This window comes from Anoplophora glabripennis, unplaced genomic scaffold, assembly GCF_000390285.2.
Source record: "Anoplophora glabripennis isolate ALB-LARVAE unplaced genomic scaffold, Agla_2.0 scaffold49, whole genome shotgun sequence".
In the NCBI taxonomy this organism is placed as follows: Eukaryota; Metazoa; Arthropoda; class Insecta; order Coleoptera; family Cerambycidae; genus Anoplophora; species Anoplophora glabripennis.
This window is the reverse complement of record NW_019417201.1, coordinates 1,753,224-1,777,859: the sequence shown is the minus strand read 5'-3', so window position 1 is coordinate 1,777,859 and position 24,636 is coordinate 1,753,224. Positions and strand designations below refer to the sequence as shown.

The 24,636-nt window shown below is 32.8% G+C and overlaps 1 protein-coding gene across 1 annotated transcript in view; it reads left to right on the top strand.

The window, feature by feature from the left end:
• Positions 1-24,636, top strand: part of LOC108903848 (LIM/homeobox protein Lhx5-like) — a gene marked incomplete at its 5' end in the record, with an annotated part of 176,921 nt that overhangs the window by 27,370 nt on the left and 124,915 nt on the right. Inside the window, one exon of the mRNA XM_018706165.1 lies at positions 13,925-14,151. Coding sequence (XP_018561681.1) covers positions 13,925-14,151 — 227 coding nt within the window. The remainder of the gene's footprint in view (positions 1-13,924; positions 14,152-24,636) is intronic.

The window sequence follows — 24,636 nt, the reverse complement described above, 5'->3', positions numbered from 1 at the left end:
GGTGTAAATTGCCGATTTAATTACAACCTTAACTTTTTCTCAGTGTAGAACGAACAAAACTCAGTTTTTACCACCCGCGCAAAGATATAAAACAATTTTTATGGCATACACTATTTTTGACAGGCAAGCGTAAAATAACGAGGGATATCTCGTACCTCTTATCACAGTAGACTTATTGCCTTGGTATCGGAGAAATACATATTATATTTCCTTTTAAATTAATTACGAGAAAATTTCAATTATTTTAATAATTAACACGGTATCAGAACATTTAAGTCATGTGTTAACATGTTTATGGGTTTCGGTTATTAAAAACGGAGATAAGCCGCATTCTGGGTGATAAGAGGGCGACGGGCCAATGACGGACCGGTTCGAAACCCCTACGCGAACGGGTTAATAAATATATCTTTATTTATGCTTACATACGAGCTTTCAATGCGTAATAAAATTAATTAAAAACACATTTTAATTATAAAATTAACAATGTGTGTAGCAGTTTATCATTCCTTATCGATAATTTATTTAGACTGCACGGAAAGCAATAACGCAGTTTAATTAAATTTGAAAAAAACGCAGTATAAAGTTGTTATCCAGAGGAGGATATTAGGCGAAAGAAAACGTATGTTTATATTTAAGGATAATTAAATTATGACTTGATGCAGACCCGTTGCTTGAAATATAAATTAATTAAATTGCGTCTTGTTTTAAAATGAAAAGATGACAGGGAATTTTAGAACTGTCTTTATATAGTGGAGTGACTTCGCGAAAATTACTGGAAGAGAGAACTTTTTATTTGTTATAACTTTTGATCTAATTGATCAAATCGATCTCACAAAAACTTAAATGAAAGAAGAGTCATCCAGCTATCAAAATTGTATGTCTTTAAACTTGAGAAAAAAAATATATAGTACGTATACGTTATATTCTATAATTTTGTACAATAATAATAAAATAGCTGTCATTCTTTTAATTTTTAAAATAAATTTCTGTAACTTTCACAGATTACTCTTCAAATGACAATTGAAATAGTGAGCCATATGGAACAAATCTTAAAAATTTAATTTGAAAAATATTGAGCCCAACATATTCAATAATTTTAAAAAATCACAAATTTTACTTTTTAGGCCATACTTTATAGATCAAAAACTATAGTTGTAAATGTGATATTGAAACTTTATGAGAGCACTTTTTAAAGCTTAAAATCTCTACTTTAAGATGGTGCATTTTATTTTTCTTAAAAAATTGAAATAATAGTTGAAAAAACAAAAAATAACAAAAAATAAAAATATTTCATGAAAAATCCGTGAAATTTATTGTTAAATAAAGTTTAATAATGTACAAAAAAATTTTTTTTTGTTTAATAAACCATCAAAGAATTAAGTTAAGACCTTAAAAAAAGTAAATCCAGCGAAAAATAATTTTTTTATTTATAGTAATAAGTGGAAAATTGTTATAACAGCAAAAAAATAACGTTTTTTGATGAATTGATTTAATATTCATTTTTAAAACGTATATTCTGTATCTGAAATTGTGAATATAAGTTCTCTTATTGATGTAGACACAGATATGAGTTTGGGTGACGAAGCTAAGCAGTGAGCACACCAAATATTTTTTTGTTACTTACAGTTTTATTTATTTTAAAAGCGTTTTTCGTTTATAAGAATTAAATAATTATTATTATAAATGGTATAAGAATATGATTTTTATGTTTTCGAGTAAGCTGCAGTTATCAGTGTGTTAAAAAGTGTATTATTCACATATTTTGTCCATTTTGAGGTTATACTCTCGTACACTTGTAATTCTTTAATGTAATATTATTACTTAATATTACAAATAATCTTCAGTTTGCATTTAAGGTATTTATATTCGTTTTCTTTTATGCTAAACCTGTAAATGTATGAGTTTAATATTTATACCTATATGAATATTGATCCATTTTTAAAATAATTAATGAATAAATAAATAATAGGGGACGTTGATTTTGATTTTGTAATTTTGTATTTAAAGTCAGTGTTTTTTTTTCAATTTTATTGGCTTAAAGCCTTAATTGCCCAGTTATTTTTGAAGAAGAGCAAGAACTCTATGAGATTTAAAAGTTAAATATTTTGTAATAAATTTGTTTTTTAAAAAATAAAACACATTTTCAATAAAACCTCTTAGCCATTTATAATTTTCATTTTTCGAACCTATATATTTCAAATATGAGCGAGTTTGATTTAAAATCGATAATTGTTAAATAAATTGTTTAAAATAGTCAGTCAGCCATATTGGATCAGCCATTTTGAATTTTCATTTTCCGACTTCATATTCTTGTTCAGCGACATAGAAAACCCTTATATTGTCAATTTGAAAGAATTCGATTTAAAATTCATTGAATGTTTATTTTTTATGTTTATTTTAAATATATTTAAATGTTCTTAAAAAAACTATTTATTATTGTTTAAACAATTAAAAAACAATTAGCGTACAAAAATAAGTTTATAACTTTTTTCTAATACTTACTCCAAGTAATTTCAAAAGGTTTTAGAAAAATCGATGCTTCCCATAATTATTTCGAAATAATGCGTTACTTTTAAGCTATCTTGACTCCACTAATAGCACGGTTACAACTTTTTATTTTCGCAGGTTTAGGCAGGAATAATAAGAAAAATCTCAAATGTTTTACTGTTTTGCGATTTTCAATTGTTTTCAAGATGTGACATTTCAATGAAAAAATTGTTTTTATTGTTATTTTATTAATCATAGCATTCTTCGATTAAATGTTCAAAAATACCACCATTGACATCTAAACACTTTCTGCCTCGTTCAGCGCTGAAGACTTTATTTTTCTATGAACTTACAGACGCCTTTCTTTCAAGCAATATTGCATTAAATAAACTAGAGAACCCCAAGTTCCGTAATTCCGTAAATTGGAATCACATGGACTATACCTAAATGAACAATTTGATATAATGGATGATCTACTAAAAATATAAACGATGCCAATAATATACGCCCAGTCAGTAGTACGAGTGTTGGAAAAAAATCCAGGATACACCATTTTGGAAAACATATGTAAAGTTTTATCTGGTACATATCAGGAGTTACCAGCAAATATATTAATATACCTACAGGTTGAAATTAAATTTTTGGAATTTTGTATTTTTACATTTAAAATTGTTTTATTTTAATTTATAGCATGTGTTAACCATTGAAAAGATTTTCATCAAAACATTATTTCTTAAACTGCAAAAAAATTTCTACTTCAGATGATAAAAACAATAATAAATGAAACGTAAAAAAGGTTGAAGTTCTTACCATATTTTTTTTATGAACTCCATTGCACTCCATTCCATTCCATTTTACCTTTTAAGAAACGTGTTATTGTTGTTACCATTTTCAATTGTATCAAATCTCTTATTCGGCTTATAAGTAATCAAAGTGTAACTTTTACATTTATCAATTTTTATCATAAAATTTGTTATTGGTCGTGTGAAAACCCTCATTGTGTTAGGGAATCGCACACTCAGTATCCAGAAAAGCTGAACGTCTGGGCAGGAATATTGGGTAATCACATAGTTGGTCCATTTTTGATAGATGGCACTTTGACTGGAGCCAGCTATTTACGTTTGTTGGAAGATCATGTTGATCCAATGATCACAGAAATTCTGGAGAATGATATACAGCTGGATGAAGATTTTGTGACGTTCCAACAAGACGGAGCTCAACTCCATTTTGAGTGATGAGCTCGGGCTTATTTGGATCACAATTTTCCAGGAAGATGGGGCTATAGAATGGTCAGCTCGGTCTCCCGATTTGAGTCCAAACGACTTTTTTCTCTGGGGACATCTCAAATCAGTAGTTTTTGCAAGTCAACCCGAAAATCTTGAAAATTTAAGACAACGTATTGTAAACGAATGTCGGAATTTAACTCCAGAGGTTTTTGCAAATGTAAGAAGATTCGTAGACGGGCTCCATATTTGCCAAGAACAACTAGGTGTTATAAACAATATTAAATGTAATAATACAAAATTCCAAAAATTTCATTTCAATGTTTCTTTCTTGAAAACGCATAATGATTTTTTTTATTTCTTTTACGGATTCAAAGTCAGTATCAAAAGAGCTTTCAAACGATATATCATAAGCCCTATAGTGCCATTTCGAAAATCGACGTGGTTTTGAAAGTTTTTCAAAACTTCATATTAAACGAAATGTTCAAGTTTTGTATGGGACACCCTGTATAGTTCATGTCTCAACAATTTCTCATACTGTCCGTTGTCAACAGTAGACGTTGAACGGTCATTTTGTGCCATTTTCCCGACTCACCCTGTATAACATAATAGAGTTATGAAAAGTAAATAATCGAATACTGATTATTTCAAGGATTATTGAATATATTATTTAGTAAATTCTGATAATCTGAATAATGAATACACTATTTAATATTCATAGAAATTTTATGAATGCTGAACATATTATTCAGTATTCATATTCGCGAATACTATGTATTCCTAATCGTTATATGTGGAATTAAGAATACAAGAAAGTACAGTTTTACTCTGTTCTTTATAGGTGTACCGGAAATAGTTGTCAACTTTTTTATTTTGAATAGAAAATCTAGTTCATAGACATTTTCATTCGTAACAACACATCGTCGTACCATAATTTTAATAAAAAAATTGCAAAAAGCAGGTAGTCTATTCGTTATTACCCAATGGTCATGAATACAAAATTTATTTATATTTTGGATTAATACATTCATAAATACAAGTTATTCTAATACTGCGCTACTCTCATCTTAATTGGAAATTATTTAATAATTTTAATTATGCCGTAGCCTTAATTATAGCCCTTTATAAATACATTATTATTCAGTGTATCTATCTAACAAGGTATTATATTACTATGAACAATACACCCAACATACTTTGTACGTATAAATTATTTAGTTATGCATTTACGAAGAATAATCAGGGTACTTCATTTGTTTCGCTTACATCGAAAATTGTACAATTAATTACAAATATACTTCGAATGGGACCACTTCTTTGTACCATATTCCTTTATATTTGAACATACACAAACTTCTAGATCGATATTTTTAGATCAAAACACATGATTTTCAGTATACATACGACGAAACTCGTACACACAATTTCGCATGAGGAAAAATCAATAAACCAAGTAAATTGAGAAGGTACTGATGAAAATTTTATTATGCCTTGCAACAGATTTTTTCCAGTTAAAAGTGTTTGTTGTCTTAAAATGAAAGTACGATCTAAATTTACGCGAGCCAAAAGCTATATGCAAAGGGGAATTACCCGAAATTTCCTAAACGAAGTCAATGATAAAGTCAACCGCCAATATTTTCTATGAAATTATCAATATAAAAATTAATTACATACCTTTTAACTAAAGAATTGACAAAGGCAACATTTTACGAGGAATATAAATTTATAAAATATATAGACAGGTATAATAGAAGGTGAAACATAATACTTGTCTTAGGTATAAAAATGCAGCAACGTACAAAGCTTTATTTAGGAAGAATGACAGTAAACAAGAACATTAACACCAGCAATAGAGAGACTTTTTTATTTTATGTAATATCAGAATTTAAAAAATCGGGCAAGTATGTCAAGTGGGATTTGGTTATAAGATAATACTTTTTTAGTTGGAGAACATATTGTCAGAATGTCAAATATCATCAGAAGAAATTGACCCAGGACCTGGCAAATCCGAAATTTGAAAGAAATATCTGATGGAAAAGGAAAAATTTGAGGAAGGCTATAAGGTAATTTTGTTAGACTACGAACTCAAAAAAATAATTCAAGGGCAACGTCATCAATATGAGGAAAGTAATCTTCCAAAATATGGAATCATCATTATGAGGAGAACTGGGCAGGATTGTTAGAGTTAGACTTACTTCTAATTTGGAAACGAGCCATCCACAAAAATCAAGGACCAGAACGACAAGGACCAATGCCATGCATCACAACGCCACTGATTAGTGTATACTGCAAACAAATACCGACCAGAGGACTTAATCCACAATGTCAGCGTATCAGCAGTGATCAGCATTCCTCAGAGCAATTTATAATAGACGACACCTTTTTTGTCCCACCAAATACACAAGATCAACTTCTGCGGATGGCTGTTAAGGTTAAGGCCATTCTTTTCTGTTTTTGACGTTGAAAGGCATCATTTTTCGTAACCAGTAACAAAATGGGACAAAATATAGATAAGTATATCGAAAAAATTAAAAAATAATATCGATTTTTCGAAAAAAAGGTCATCTCGAAAATCGTCTCTTCTTGCTCGACGAATAATCGTAGAGAAACGAATCAGGGCTCATTTTTCCTTAAGAGTTGTACTTTCATGGTAAAACAGAGTGATAACGATTTTATCGCGTTTTTCTTGAATATCCTTTTCGATTTTCATGTCTCGATAATGTCTATTACAGGAATCGACTGTTGGCATTTTTACGCGAATTTAAAAAAACGTTGCTCTACGACCTTCTGGAACCAAAATAATAAAAATATTAAACATTTTTCGAGTTATATCGATTTTTCGAAAAAAGGTCATCTCGAAAATCGACTCCTCTTAGTCGACGAATTGTCGTAGAGAAACGAATCAGGGCTCATTTTTTTCTTAAGAGTTGTATTTTCCCAAGTGACATGACGTAACACACGAGTGTCATTCAAAATTTTATCCAACACTTTCATAGAATTTCGTTTTAATTGTCAATGTCAGAAAAAGTAATTTAACGAAATGAATGTATTTTTAAATATTACAAAGGATGCGAGTGTCAACCTAATTTGTGACCAAGGGTTGTCAGTAAACAAACAATATTTTTGGAGTTGAAATCACGTTGAAATCCTAAAACCAAGACTGAAAAAATGGAAATTGTGGAAATTCCATCTGAAATTTTAGAAAAAGTTAATGCGGCTACTGCAGGCATCATTCCGGAGAAATCAAAATCTATATACCACAAAGAAGTGAAAAAATTTCAAGACTGGAAAATCAAAGAAGGGATGAAGGGCGTAAATGAAGATGGGTTGCTGGCATATTTTTTCAATTTAAGAGAAAGAGAAATTAGCTCCATCCACATTGTGGACTAAATATTCCATGTTGAAGTCAACTTTGAGAGTTTACAAGAACATTGAAATTTCTAAATTCGGAACACTAGTGGCATTTCTTACGTCTAAGCACAAACATTTTCAACCAAAAAAATTCAAGGTTTTTTTTGTATTTTGACATCCACTTATAGGTTTAATAATTAAAGATAGAAAGAAACTTTAAATACAAATATACGACTTTTCCTTTATTTCATTCGACATCAAAATTTACTGGCATAAAATATATATGTTTAAAATAAAAAAAATCATTAAAAAAAATTAAAATTCATCCTTATGAAAATAACAAACAACGCTTTTTATAACTAACCTTTACAACAACATAAGGAGAATAACTAAAAACGAAATAACATTAATATACCTACAATTTTTACAAATCAACATGCAAGTGATTGTGATGATACAGTTGAAAATATGTTTCAATTTACTATTAATTGCTTCAAAAACAAATTCAAAATTATCAAGCATTTCGTCCTGTATTTTTTTTTAAAACTTGCAAATTTTCAGGTAAAAAAAAAATATGTCTAAAGGACTGACAATGAGATCGGGGCTGTTTTCTGGCCACCTAAGGTTTCTAATAATATTTTTTAGTGTTCGTTGACGGGATTCTTCCTCCAAAATAAATTTGCCAATATTCCTGAAGAACTTTTGCACATTATTGTTATTTGAATAATACAGTTAATTATGTTTTATTTTTCGTCATCAGAATAACCCATTGTAATTTTTTTAATTTTTTAAATTAAAATGGGTTATTCTAATAATGATAAATCCCATGTATTTTTAAAAGAAGGTTCGTTTCTGTCGTTTTTGTCTGATTGTGTGCGAGAGAGATAGAGTTATAGTGTGCGATAGAGATAGAGTGACTCTGTCCTCATAGAGAGCTTATCTCTCTCTCTCTCTCTGCTGTCTTCAGGAGTCTCCCCAGCAATTTCAGGACACCTAGGGAGGGAACGTGGGGTAGAGCGCGTGGCCTTGTTAAGCCTTCGTTATCGATCTATGATGTCACACAGTATAAGAAAAAAAAATGGTTTTTGCTCGTAACTCGGAAATGGCTGGAAATATAAACAAATTTCCCCTTGGTTCTGAGTAGAGCACTCGGTGGGTGACGCAGAGCGGGGTGTCACAATATATGAAAGAAAAAAAAACAGTATTTGCTTAGACTCTTAAGTATCAAAAAATCTCCCATGGTGAACAAATAAATCTCCCATGGTGAACGAGTGAAAAACGTCAAAACCCGCATGTCAAAAAAAAAAACGGGACCAACGGTGTGTGACGTCATAGGATAAAAAAGTGTTTATAACTCGGAAACGGTGCGTTGAATCGAAAAAATAATTGAAAAATGTCAACCCCTCCCTCCCGGGTTCTGTATGTTCCTTCTGCGTTGAATGCAAAAGGTCCGAAGTCCGTATGTCGAAAATAAATTCTGGAAACAAGAGGTATGTCGTGTTATAGTAAAAAGGCCGTATAACTCGGAAACGGTGCGTTAAATCGAAAAAATAATTGAAAAAATCTCCCCACACCCCTGGTTCTGTATGACAGTTCTGCGTTGAATGGAAAAGGTCCGAAGTCCGTATGTGGAAAATAAATTTCGGAAAGAAGAGGTGTGTGAGGTGATACAGTAAAAAAGGTCTTATAATTCGGAAACGGTGCGTTGAATTGAAAAAATAATTAAAAAAATCTCCCCACTACTCTGGTTCTGATTGTCCGTTCTGCGTTGAATGGAAACGGTCCGAAGTCAGTATGTCGAAAAACAAAAAAGTTAGTTAGTTAAAAATTGCAACAGCAGTAGCGAACGCATTATCTTATCTCTGTATTGATTGATGATTTGTTGTTTTTTTTTAAATAAATTTCGTATTCAACTACTCCTTGAGGTTCCAGCAATTTTACATTGTGTTAATTTTTTTGAACACCTTGTGTCACAAATATGGGCACTACCAATGACATCCATAATATGCAACACTTGTGTCAATAAATAATTATTTACCTATCTAAAGAAATCAACAATAAGAGGCAGTACCCATCTAAGGATACACAATCTGTATAATGCAATTTTTTTAAACATAGGTTTTGATATCGTACCATATTGGAAGTCGACGCACAAATCTAAAAACATTACTTTCGAGTTTTTGAATTTTCCCATTCCAAGGTGATATAAAATAAATAATTAATTAGGTAAATTCATAGTTTTAATTTTAACTTGATATATTTTATTTAACATTTAAGGCAAATGTGATTTCCAAACACAAGTTAAATTCCATATCTCTTTAATTACATAATTGAAAGCATTAAATTTATTTAGCAGTTATTATTTGGCAACAAAGCCACCGCTGGAACTGCCGCCTATTAGCAAGTAGAAGAGTTACCACGCTAAATTTTATAGCTGGAAGCCGGCTAAGGAGACCCTGCTTCCATTTCGGGTTGCCAATTTCCAGCATTTAAGTAGCAGTCTGTAGCGGATACGCTATATTGTCTGTGGTTTAACTGAGTTATATTTATTAAATTAGTTTTTTTACGTGGCGTTGATATTAGGAGTTTTTGTCGCTTGCCGTTGCGAGGAATTGACCCATCTAAGCATATATGGCTTGCGTCTTGCGCATCTTCAACTCTCTTGGCCAATACTGGAGGGGATATTACAACACTCAAACGCCACGGTGGATGGAAGTCACCTACCGTGGCAGAAGGTTATATAGAAGGGTCAGTTTCCAGCAAAATTGATATTGTTGAAAGGATACAAGGGGTACAGACTCCTGAAGCAAGCACAAGCAGAGGGATAACCTGTTCTATAAATCTACCACAATCACAAAATGATTCCAATAATCGTTTGGCATCAAATTACGGCTTTGCCATAAATGTTAATGTTAATATTAATAAGTAGGTAGATTGTAAGTTTGTAGCATTTTAGGTTATTTGTTGACTTATTACTGTTTCAAATTGGGTTTCTATAAAAACTAGAAAAATAAACCAAACATTTGTCTTTTTACGATTTCTATAAGTCACTAGTGGGTTATAAGTCATAACTTACTAGTGACTTATGACTTATAACTCACTATTGACTTATTGGCCACATTTTTCCTTTAAAACGAAAGAAATTATAGTATCATTATATACAAGTGTTGGATAAAACATATTTAATATATGCCTGGCAATTGATTTCAAAGGCATTTTTGCGAAAGAAACCAAAAACGCTGCGCATTTATACATCAACCCAATATATTCAGAAAATGTTGAAGATAACTAGTCTTACTTTTCAATTAATTATTATAACAACGCTAATGTATGGATTCGGTTTGAAAGTATCAAACACAATGACTTCTTAGTCAGATCACGTACCTAATTTGAACTTTTCTAACGGGCCGGCGACGTCTGAGGTGAAAGAAACCGCGAGAGGAACGACAGAAAGACCGCTTAAGCGGTGGGAATACCAGAGAGGGCGATTGTGTTTAACTAAGATAATTGCCACGATATGATGATAGTCTGGGGATCGGCGAGGGTCCTTTTGAATTCATATTGCGGAATCGTTGGGGAGACTTAAACGCCCAGCACCGATTACCATAAATAAATGAGAGTGCACTTTTATCAGGGCCCGCACACTCGCATTATCAGCGGTTTTACTTTTTGCCGTTTTGATCTCTCGATTAAAATGGGGGAGACGGCGTATAAGAGTCGGGTCTGGTTAAATGAAGATGTTTCGTCGATGGATATCTATATGGAACTCGGTTCAGAACTGAAATCTGCCCACAACACAAACGCGTAGAGAAAAGCCTGAATATAAGTTACTGAAAAGCGCCATATTCTTTGTAAAACATAAAATTATCGAACCAAAATTAGATAAATTGCTGCCATGAGTATACAATACAGTCTGTTTGTTTATAAAGCCTCTGTAAAGTATACAGGGTGTCCCGTAATTCCACGTAAATATTGAATATATTTTTTTTCGATTTGAGCCCACCCTACAGAGATATTCGCGTTTGTGGGTTAAACCAAAAATTCGGTTTTCATTTTTGTTCAAAAACGGCTTAACATAAAATTTTGAAATTTTCTACGTATGTTCTACTGATAGAAGTACGTTTTAGCAATAAATTTTTATTTGCACCCTTCACTTCGAAGTGGTTGAAACAAACAATCCTTCCTGATGTTTTAGTCAGAACTTTTTTCTAGATGGCTATGGATCAAAATTAAAATTACGGTTTTGTGGCTCTATGAATTTAGAAACTTTTCTAGCTCTTTCAATTTTTCCAAAAAAATTAATACTTTCTGAGTAAAATTACCACCCTTTCAAACTGGAAAGTACAATAAATAATAACACATAGGAGGCGTGTGTCATTTTAATGTTTAATTGTAGTGGAGTTTTATTGACAGTTTCATACTGCTTCAACCTAAACGAATTATGCCTAATCTAATAATTAGGTACCGTTGTTAATAAAATGCAGAACGTTTTTAGCAATCTCGAATATGCAGATATGCATTTGATATGATATTGCTCGGATATTGTTCAGGCAAACATTTTCCAACCGCCGAATTCCATACACTCGGACATTCGCAAAGGTGCCCAGTCAAGGATCATTTAAAAAATTTACTAGAAATACGGGAAGGAAATAGAATAACTGTTGGACAAGAACATTTTGGATTTCTTTGAAGGAAATCCTAGCAAAAGCATCAGAGAAATATCGCGTCAATTACGATTATCGCGATCGAAAATATCACGAATTTTACAGAAAAATGGATTTCTTGCATATCATTTCGCAAGAATTCAAAAGCTTTTACCAGGAGATTATCTTTTACGAGTAAGATTTCGCAGAAGAATACTGCTACAAAAATATTTACTGACGAAGCTTTATTTACAAGGAATGGTGTTTTTAATTACCATAACATGCATGCATCAATGGGTAGTTCAAAACCCACATGCTTTTAAAAAAAGTTTCTTATAAAAGATGTAGAGCATAAAATTCTACATAAAAATGTTATATTGACTTTTTCTTGTACTATTAAAATTAACAGAGTTAGGCAGACTTGAAGTTAAGGGACGATTTCAGAAATTTAAAAAATCATAAGCAGAAAAATAAATGAATTTTATAATTTTTTTTTCAATCTAGTCTAAAAAATGTAAACTATCTTTACAGAGAAATAAATACATTTTTTAATTTTTAATAAAAAAGTTTTAATTCCTAACTTCACAAAGCGAACGTGATTTTTTGTCTTTGTCTTAAACCAAAATTTCGAAAGCAACTTTTCATTATTTTAAATAATCAATCGAATGACAGAAAAAAATTGTTTTAGTTTTAAATAAAAAAATAACGATTAAAAAATTGAAATTATTATAACTTTTTTTATTACCTAACAATTAAAAATATATCTACTTCTCTTAAAAGAGAGTTTACATTTTTTAGAGTAGATTGAAAAAAATATATACAAAATTCATTAATTTTCTGCTTGTTATGATTTTTTTAAATTTCTGAAATCATCCCAACTTGTACCCTGTACAGAAAACTGTATTAAATGTAAATGTAGAAGAAAAAAATCATCAATTTTCCAAATGGTTTTCCAATAAACCATGATTTCTAGTGTCTATTGTTCACAAATAAAACAAAATAGGTAGCAATTACACAGACCAACAAAATTTTACTTTTTTTTGGAAGCAGAAACTTGAAAATATATTTCCGAAGGATTTAGGTGCGCAGAATCCGAATCTGGCAACACAATTGCTCTATCATCTATCTATCAGGTTTTTGAGATATCCTGACCTAAAAGTGCAAAAAACACTGTTTTTCGTCATATTTGAGGTTATATAGTAATGTCATCTTTTTTTTTTCAAAAAACTAGTGCATTGAATCTAAAAGTATAAGGCTCCTTCCTTCGAATGCCGTTGAGTTTGCTCAAATATCTTTTTTTTTTTTTTCGTTGAGATATCACATGTTAAAATTTTTAAGTTTCTCAGTTTCTTAATATGCGAAAATCTACTAAGGATCCCTTAGACGTCAAGCAGCCGATTGTAATTCAGAAACTTCATACCCATACGGTTTGTGGGTTTGGAGTTGGTGGGCTCGGTGTTTGTAAGCTTGGAGTTTGAAATTTTGGGTTTTGTGAGATTGGAGTTTGTGGGTTTAGGGATTGTGGGTTTGGGGTTTGTGGGTTTTTGGATTTGGGGTTTGTGAGTTTGAGTTCGTATGTATTGAAGGTTTCTGAGTATGAAGTTTCTGAACTGCAATCAACTGTTCGCATATTATGAAACTGATAAACTTAGAAATTTCAACATGCGATATCTCAACGAAAAAAAAAAGATATTTGAGCAAAATCAATGGCATTCGAAAGAGGGAGCATTGTACTTTTAAATATGTATTTTTTTTAAAAAAGAATAGATGGTATTACTACATAACCTCAAATACTACGAAAAACAGTGTTTTTTGCACTTTTAGGTTAGGTTATCTCAAAAACCTGACGTGACAGAGCAATTCTGCGGCCAGATTCGGATTCAGCGCACCAAAATCCTTCGAGAATGCATATTAGTATGTCTGCTTCTTAACCCTTGTTGACCTTTGATTATTAATCTTTTTGTATCTTTAAAAATTTCTTATGGTGTTTGACCTGATAAACGACAAATTAGAAAGCATTTTACATTAAACTGCTACGGACTCGACGCCTTACTTTCCACCATTTATTAATTTCCATTGCCGTCCCCGTGAGGACATAACAAAAAAAAACAACCCCAGAAACCCACTTCTTCGAGCGGCCCCGTCCACCGCAAATCGCCAAACCGACACGCCGCGACCAGATCCATATTTTTCTGACACAATTCAATTGTTTCGTTTCAGGAGATATGGCACGAAGTGTGGCGGCTGCGGTCAGGGCATCTCGCCCAGTGACTTAGTGAGGAAAGCCAAAGACAAAGTGTTCCATCTCAATTGCTTCACCTGCCTGGTGTGCAGGAAGCAGCTCTCGACGGGCGAAGAGCTCTACGTGCTGGACGACAACAAATTCATCTGCAAGGAGGACTATCTGAGCGGGAACAAGGCGGCCGTGATCAGCTCGCACCATCAAGGTAGGCCGAATTTTTGCTGGGTTCGTTTGTTTGGGCGGAAGAAATGCCGCGGCACGAAAAATGCAGTTACAGTCTTTCCGAAATCAGTTGAACATGTATAAAAACGCCTAGCAATACAATTTAATGAGTTTCATAGGCGTCCCTAAAAAAATTTTGTGCTAAAGGTAAAAAATTATAATAATTTGTAAGTATAGATATAATGTGTAGAAAATTTCTATTATATGTTTATTTGGCCAACAACATATTTTAATTATTTATGTCCTCAAACAATTTTATTACATTGATGGTAAATTTCGTTTTGTTCCGTTTCAAAAGGTCTCCAATGGGCCATTTTGTAATAATATTAGTAAACAAAATATCCCTCTTCTCCCTTTCGATGTTGTAATATGAATGACTAATAGAAGGTGCCTATAATAAATTAGAATTACCTAAATCACACCAAATTCCGCATTGCTACACTGCACTGCTAGACAATTATCTACAACTGAAATTTATGGCCGGTCGCCCAGTCCAGCTGTGTTTGTTTGCCGTTTGCCTGCGCGCGCACTTCAACTGGGCGACCAGACCTGTATATGGGTATGGCTAAATAAATATGGGTACAAGTTTTTCAAATAATTCAATGCCGAGTTGCTGCGTCAGCGACCGAACCTGGTACATACTGCCAACCTCTTGGCTCTTCAATTGAGATCGGAAAGACTATACAGTCAGTTCAAGTCAGTTTATTTCATGTTTTTAATTGCCAGTGTTGCGAGAAACAACTGGAAACAAATGGAGCCATTTGCGCTTCGCATACAAAGTTTATTTCATGTTGTATTCTAAATCATATTGACAGAAATTTTACACAAATTGCACTTCTATCCACAAAAGAGTGAGTGAAATTTTCAGTGTGAGTACAACAACAATTTTATAAGTGAAACTTACATTTCCGCAGATACAAGATTTCATTAGAAAAACCAAATCGAGAATCTCTGTGGATATTTGACGCCAATAGACCTCTTTTATGCATGCGTTTTTCTCCTCTCAACGCGGAGTTGACAAAAACGCCGCGTTTCAAGATACCCTGAATAGAGTTACTACGTTTATGCATTTTACGCTCGTTTATTTGCTCTCGCGTTTTCAATTCTGTCGCGATGGATTTACAGAACGCTTGGCGACACGCGTTCCGAAAAAGCACGAAAGTATATCGGCGTTTTTATGCAAAGCGCTTTTTGTCGCAAGTCCAGTGGCTCTGTCTGTCAAGAATAGTTTTAGCACAGTTTATTTTAGTTTTAGTTTAGCTATTGATCAAGCGGGACATGGATGCAATGGACGCAATTGAATTCTATTTCTATTAACTGGATGTACTGCCCATCGCCTCTTACGTTTTCTATTACATATTTTTTCATAGCACAAATACAATATACACGGATCCATTTTCATGTACTTCACTGACTACTGTGTGGCATGAAACTGGCGACAACTGATAGAATACGCGTGCATAAAATGGAGCAGAAATATGCCGCGTTTTTCTCAATTTCGCGTTGAGAGGAGAAAAACGCGTGCATAAAAGAGGTCTCAGTGTTCTGAGTGTTTAATGTTAATTTCGATTTGCTTTAATCTAAAAAAATCAGATCTCTAAAACGACTCGTTCTTCGAACAACACGTAAGAGATCTTTTTCCTTGGAACTGCATTTGGTGAGAAAAATTTTTGCGTTCCTAGTGGCATTGAATCCTCCTCTCTCCTGCGCTGATTAATATATTTGTAAGTAAACTTAGGTTTTTACTTGCACATAGACAAATCAGTGGTCCAAGTTTTATCAGTCTACATTAATTATCCTCAGAGATATTTCAGATTATATACTATATTATTCTAATTTCAACACTCTTGAAAATGAAAACTCTTTGAAGAAATGTTCTTATTCCAGAAACACCCTGTATAGAGTAATTTTATGGAATACACACTTACTCTGAAATAAATGTTCTTTAAAACGAAGCAAATGACGAATTTCGACAACGACTATTAACACATGAATTAATCACAATTATTGAAAATTTTTTTGCAAAATTCACCAAACAAAGAAGCATCAGATGTGGGGTTTTACAATATAGGTGGTGAAAATTTGAGTGTACATTAGCCATATTGTGTAATTTTACTTTAAATTTCTACGAATTAATTTTGCAATTACTGAATAAAATAACTAAGGTACATTTTTTTGTTTGCAGTGGCGTAACCCTCACAAGACTGTTATTTAAATAAATTACATTTTCCGTAACAACATTGTTCTGGTTTGATTTCACACTTGTTTAAAATAATTATGATTAAATAAATATACACTTGGCAGTCGACCACCCGCCGCGAGATGCAAATTTCAACAATTAGTTCTAAAAAAAAATATAACAAATTGCAACATAAACCTCTGTCTAATTAGAGAACGGATCGATTGTACAATGTTAGAGAACGCAACATTGTTTTAACGTAACTTGACGAAAAACTGAAACAATTTAACGAACTGTCGACCTTTGTCTGAAAGCGTGAGCTTGGATAGTTTTTTTTTTTAATAAGAAAGCAGGAACTAGTGCCTACCTTCAGTAATGGAAACTGATATCGAAGTAGGTTTGAGATGGCTATAAATTAATAAATTAGAACTAATTATGTACAGGGTGTCCCACCAGGATCGCCGCTATTGATATCTGGGAAAGTACTGATCCGATAAATCTGATCTTAATTGTTTTTGGAGTGTTTCTGGTCATGGCCAATCAGATAACAGGTCTAATACGTGAAAAACTGTCCAAAAAAAAATAGAAAATTGGAAATGTCTCTAAAAGTAGTATGGCAACTCTAACAATGCTTATATGGCTCGAAAGGAAATTTCAATTTGCATACGAGGTAAAAAAATACAGGGTGTTTCATTTAAGTTAACAAAGTTATAGTTATCAAAATGTAACGGCGGAAATGAAACACCTAGTATTAAATGTTTTAATTTGTTGGTATACCATAATTTAGTGTTACCTATGCCCTTTACAGGTACCAAAAATCCCCTTGATATCACGCTCCTGAAAAGAGTTACTAGCATCTCCGCTGACCCTTGCATCTGTCAAATTTTTTCTTCAAAAATTAATATTTCAGCATCTATAGGGAATATTTAATAAAGTGACCCTCAAACTCCAAGTAGAATCCGAAAATGCAATAATATATAGGGTGTTCCATTTAAAATAAGAAAGTTAATGTCAGCTTCCTGTATAACCGGAAGTGCCATAAAGTTCTAAATATTTTAGCTGTATTGACCCTACTGCCTTTGCTAGGTTGCTAAATTTTCAGATTGATCGGATCAGTACTTTCTGAAATATAGATAATAACGATTCCTGATGGGACACCCTGTATAATTAATTATGATTATTTATAATTCATTTGCCACTAATTTGGCAAATACTATAAAAACTTTCGAGATCTATATGTTTTTCATTACACCTAACTACCAAATAAAGTTTTTTCGAACAGTTTTCCTAGAATTTAGATAAAATTATAAAACAGTGTACATTCTGACACCAATAAGCTTGCATCTGAGATAGCAGATCTGACCATTTTCTTAATAAATTTGATCTGTACCTCAAGCAAAGTAGCTACCTTTAAATTCCACCAAAACACAAATTAACTCTATCATGTGTATGTGTTATGAAAAAAACTTGTTTTTGTTTCAATTAATAAAAGTACTGTTGTTTTCTGTACAAGTAAATTCATTATTAATGTTCAGGTGTTCCTAATACTTTGATTTTTACGACTTGCTTGTTGCTTGTGTTGTTATTTAGTAGCACTACAATGCAGAAATGGCAGATACGCATTTTATATACAGACATGCCAATGGTAATGGAATTGAAGCTCGTTGTCCGTATGTTGAAGTATGGATGTGTTATACTATCATCCAGTCCCTTCTGTTCGAATATTTAATAAACTTCCGAGGCAGAAGACTTCGGTAAAAACTTTAACAATTTTAAACCACAAAGAAATGGTAAAAAACCTGAAACTAGGCAGAACACCCTAAAACAAACAAAGACATGCTATATATTTTTGTTCTTTTATTTTTTTACATTTTTTTAACACTAACGTAATAATGTTTTATTGTAAAATAATCCAAGGGAATTGCACTTGCCACATAAGGAAACGCTATTATAACCTGACATCATCATCACATCATCATCGAGCCTAATGCTTGTTGTATTATTCGCGAAATCAATATTGGGTAACCGTTCTTTAGTTGGTTAACAATTACTTAAAAATACCGATTAATTAAACAGTGTAACAAGTGAAGAAATTAGCGGTTTTACCGTTTACACGATTTTTATCGTAAAAAAAGGAATTTCTTTCTTTGCAATGATCGACTTTGGTCTTGTGTTTTGCATGCCTACATCGACAGGACAGAAATTGGTAGCTGGAAATTCAACATTTTGAAATGTAAACTGAAGAAACGCGCGTTCATAATATTTTATGTAGAAATACACACTATACTCGTGTACCATACTAATGAGCAGTGATTCATGTCCAGCACTTAGAGGGAGGGAGGTGAGGGGTGCAGGGGACAAGATTCCATAGGCGTACTACTTGAGAAGGGGCCAAAGAACGGAAAATTATAAAAAATAAGTTCACGATGAATATTTACTTTAAACAGTTTATAGACACCAGACATTTTTGTAATTTTGAAAATGTTCCGGACCTCTCCGAGATCTAGGGATCTACACTTTTATTATGTGAGTTGTACTGAAGGTAATCCAGAAAAAAATTACTTGTCCCCGCTCAAATCCACCTCAAAACAGATCCGTCCTGGTCTAGTTTCGCAGTCAAGTATTCTTTGCGACTCCTTATTACACACGATAAACACTTCTCACTGACACTCTTGTTAATGAACTGCACATTTCAACTGCATACTTTGATTTCGCGCTATAAGTCCTTCATACAAGTTTTATATCATCGGATATTTCTGCCTTGTTAGATCAGGGCGCTTACCATTTCGAGAACACTTTGTACAGCTTGAATTATTCTCCATTTTAAGAATCATAATCATAATTAAATTAACGGAAAGATATCCTCGAACTTCATCCGCGCGTACGCTTATTTGCCTGTGCCGACAGAATTGTCCGGAACCGAATAGACTCAACCCAATTGACGTCACACACCAAACACCAATGAAAGTCTAGAATTTGTGGCAGCAGAAGAATTCTTAAAACTGTGCAGCATCGACTGCTCTGGGAGAATGTGGCACACACAATTTTATGCGAAGGATTTAGAATACAAACGGATCGTACTTATCTTATCTAAATGGTGAGCCGGATTAAAGATGAAATCACTGCCTATTATTTTGGTATTTTGGTTATTGTTTTAGTAATTTTTAATTTTGGAGAATTTAATAGTTGACTGTTTCAAATAAAATTACTGGTCTTGTTATGTTATGAAGGGGTTGTAGTAACAATACATTGTGAAAATAAAATATACTGGCAAATACGTAATTCTACACAACGTATTATATTCGTTCAAACTTTTTGTGTATAAAAACCATTGAAAAAAAAGTCTACGTAAAATTACTCAATTTTCAACACTGTGGCACTCGCCACAGTACGGTGTAAACAGGTGTAACTCTCAGGGTTACTTACATCCCCTACACATCACTAATTACACCTAATTTCACTTCAACGCTACCAACATTATCCGTACCAGTTTTCTCGCGCTCTCTCGGCCTCCTATCGGTCGAGGGGTATCGCCGGCCAACCTAAGGGGGGTATTCCCCCTTCGTCGGCCTGCGCGTCAGCGATCAACCGCCAGAGAGCAGTCGAGCGAGGGGTGACGGACCGCTCGGCGCGCCATTGGCCGGCAGGACACGAGGGGAGGAGCCTGGCAACGTCGGCGCTTTGTCCGCACGTCACTTCGTCACTTCAAGCCGAGCCGGTGAAAGCCGGCGATGCTCTGTTGTTTCGCTTCCTCGTCGCTCCATGGGTCCTGATGTCTGTTCAATGATGGCTCGCCATTCCCGGACGCGATCGGGCCCGTGTTGGTGGAGCGGATTGTTCTGGAAGAGATGGACGGTGCAGGGCAATCGTGAACTCATTCCAATCGCCTTTAACGTGGTTGTTTTATTGAAAGTCGACGTGTTTTACCGTGTAAAATGTTGACGCTTAAGTTTTGAAACATGTATTGACATGTAAAGAACTGTATGGAACGTTTGTAGTGCTTGAATTACTCTTCTAGACGTTTCGGTGTATTCAGAATGCAGAAATCAATTTTAATGAAATTAGTTGAGGTGCCTGTTTGTCAGATATTAAAAAAAGAACGATTTTTTACAATTTCAACCCCCTGTATTTCGAAAACGAAACGTTTTTGGATGTACGTATATTTTGTTTTGACGTCTCTTACCACCCGTAAAAGTTCGTCGGTATATTTCTGGAACACCCTGTATATAGAGCATGTTCCAGAACGACCTCCCGTAAATTCAGGGGGTGATAGTACGACAAAAAATAAGAATTTTTTGTCTTATGAACTACATGTCTATCTCCTCTTGTTTTCTAGATACAGAGCGACAAAATAAAATTTTTTAAATAGAATTTTTACGAAAATTTCCAAACGGTGCGAAATATTTTTGCGAAATTTGGTATTCCGGGGTTTTTAAGGACGCCAAATATGCTGGTCTAATTATTTTTTGGATATTTTATAGAGGGCGCTAGTTACGCTACATTCCTATTACATTTTAGGTTATAATTTTTTTAAGGTTAGTTTTTTACCATTCGGGCTCCAATTTCTAATGTACAATTTTATTTTCTAAAAATAATGTACTCTTGTTAGAACTTCCTAATGTGGACGGTTTTCGAGAAAAAAAGGCTTTTAATTAAACTCTTACAATATTACGGTGTATAAAAATAAGCGACTTTTCTCAAAGTAGGCTTGTCAAAACTTATTGATGGATGTCTCATAAACAACGCATACATTCTCAGCAATATTTTAAACCCTAATTAACTTTATATCAAAATTTTAGTGATTGTTAGTGACTCTAGTTAGTAATGACTAATTACAGTTTCTAAAATTTTGATATAAAGTTAATTAAAGTTTAAAATGTTACTGAGAATGTATGAGTTGTTTATGAGATATCCATCAATAAGTTTTGACAGAAGCTTACTTTGAGAAAAGTCACTTATTTTATACACCGTAATATTGTAAGAGTTCAATTAAAAGCCTTTTTTCTGGAAATCCGTCCACATTAGGTAGTTCTAACAAGAATACATTACTTTTAGAAAATAAAATTGTACATTAGAAATTGGAGCCCTAAAACCTAACCTCAAAAAAATTTGAAATTAGAATGTAATACGAATGTAGCATAACTAGCGCCCTCTATAAAATATACAAAAAATAATTAGACCAGCATATTTGGCGTCCTTAAAAACCCCGGAATACCAAATTTCACAAAAATATTTCGCACCGTTTGGAAATTTTCGTAAAAATTCTATTTAAAAAATTTTATTTTGTCGCTCTGTATCTCGAAAACAAGAGTAGATAGACATATAGTTTATAACACAAAAAATTCTTATTTCTTGTCGTACTTTCTACTATGAATTTACGGGAGGTCTTTCTGAAACACCCTGTATATTTTAATAATCTGCAAATACGCGGAAAATTTCAAGGCGCGGTACTGCCGCTGTAGATTGTTACATTAGCTCCGATAACACAACTTTATTGGCTTTTTCTTGGAATTATATCTCAACAAATATTGTACTGACTGTAGCTGCGCTACTGGTGGAAAGAAACGTAGTAAGGAGGGTTTCTAATATTGGTAGTTTCCTGCCATGGGCGTAAATTAACCAAAGTCTTGTAAAAAGTGTACTTTTGCACGATACTATTTTACGAAAACCTAAACAATTAATTTACAAGTCATTATCTCTAATCTTATTATCTCTAACCAATTTGTGAGGTTCTTTGGATTAACTTCTAAAAATTTTGGACAAGCGAAAACTAAATTATTAATTTTATTATAAATCACATATTATTATTTACCACAAACGAATGTGAAACTCTTGATTCGGTACATGTATAAAAACGCCTAGCAATAAAATATCATAGGCGTCCCTAAAAAAGTTTTCTGCTAAAGGTAAAAAACTATAATAATAATTTGTATATAATGTGTAGAAAATTTCTATTATATGTTCATTTGACCAACAACATATTTTAATTATTTAATAATTATTAATTTAATTATTATATTGATGGTAAATTTCATTTTGTTCCGTTTCAAAAGGTCTCCAAAATCCCATGTTGTAATAACATTTGTAAACAAAATATCCCTCTTATTTCTCCCTTTCACAATTGTAATATGAATGATTAATAGAAGGTGCTTATAATAAATTAAAATTATCTAAATTACACTAAATTCCGCATCGCTGCACTGCACTGCTAGGCCATTTATTGACAACTGAGTTTATGACCACGTCACCCAGTGCGCTGTGTTTGTGCCGCGTTTGTCCTTATCAAAAGTAATATGAAGAATTCCTATGTGTATTTTTAAATAATTGACATATTTTTTTGAAACAGCTAATGCTTTTTTTATCTATAAGAATCTTGGAAATATTCATAAAATATTGGCAACTCTTTATTATTGCCTGCTCCATAATTCTATTAGTGGAAGTTAAGGCACAATTTTTTGAGTAGAACTCATTACATTTATTTGCAAGGTTTAAGATAAATTGAAAATATCAGAATACACGATCTCCTTTTTGATAATGACAAAACATACTATTTAGATTTAATTAGACCATTGGACAATGGCTAGGTGTTACATCGAGACACTATTGTGGCTGTATTTAACAATTTACTAACTTCTGGGGATGGGGCAACCCCCCTAAACGGCGTCCATGGTAATTTCCCTCATTTCTGCAATGAATGATGATTAGAGCTTGCCAACGCAAATCGTTTGGGCTTGCTGTATTACAATTAGAACAGAGATAATTAATAGAACAAAACATTTGTTTCAGTGCTAGGTTGTGAAATTAAAGTGGACTTATCTGATGGTTTTTATAATAAAATTTTATGTGCATATACATTATGCAGTGCGCTCATCTTTCTTCGCCTTCGGCTTCCTCGTTCATTGTTTTGCTTCTTATCTACTTTGCCATTTGTAATTTCATGTTAACAATTTCTTGACGACTGGCGGTATCAGCGAAACGCGTAATAAATAATGGTGTGTATTTTGTTTTCCTGTTATTGATGCTTTCAGTCACTGCACGCTCATATGAAGAAAACACATCTCCGTGATTAATGGTTGCAATTATTTTGATATTTCATGTACTGAATTCAACATTGTATTAAGTAAATTAGATAACTCGGTCTTAAGTGGATCTGCAGGTGTTCTGTTTCAGCAACTGGTTATTTCGTCAGCCAACTGCCTATTACTGTAAGTAAATAATAGGTGTAATCTCTCTTTCTTTGTTTTTGTGTTTAAGGTCATCAATTTCTTCTATTTTTTTAGTTGCTACCATTGTTAGGTCAAAAAGGTCGAACAGATCTCTGCTTTAGCCATTTTTATACTCTTGTAAGACTTGAGGGAAATTTGATTTATTGTAATGTAAGAATACAAGGGTTAGAAATGCCAACGTCTTTCTCTATACTCCAAAATTTCTTCATTAGTAACTATTCCAAACTCTGTGTTAACTGCCCCCGTATCTAATATAAATTTTCATCTTTGACCCACTTCTATCAAATTGATGTTACGTTACATCAATATTTTATTAATGGCTCATTTTCTAATATTAAGTATTTCCGGAAAACCTAGAACTATCAGAAAAGTGCCAATTGAAAAGTAGCCTTTTCTTCCTGTAGTCCAAACTTTAAAGCCAGATAAATCTTAAAACTGAGGTACTGTAGTTGGCTGTGAAAATATTAGTTGATGTAAGTTTTACATACAGTGTGATTTCACTTTAAATACAGAAGCTGCAGGAATATATTAGTTGCCAAGAAATAAGTAGAGTTTACTCTATAAACTTTTTTCCTGGGGGACATAGTATTCGAGATACAGTGTTCAAGCTTCCAAAAATATATATATTTTGGGTCATATCTTCACATTACGCTGAAATATTTCAGAAATTAATAATTTTAGCTACAATGAATGCCTTATAAAAATGCAAGAACAGAAAATATATTTCCAGTATTTTAAAATAAAATACAGGGTGATTCATTTGAAAAAACTGAGAAAATTATGTGCTTGAGTTTTGGCTCGCCCCATATTCAACTGTTGCAATAATAAAGAAACAGCACTTTCTCGTAAAACTGTACCAATATCAAAAAGTTATGCCTGCAAAAAATTATTGTTAAGTTGTTCTGTTTAGGGTATACAGGACGCTGAAATGGGAATGATTCTCGTATACAATTGACCATAACTTTTGAAACATGTATAACATAATTAAACCCTATATTGGAAGCATGGGAGAGATGAGTTTAATCTAAATTTGAAATAATATATAGGGTGTCCCATTTAAAAA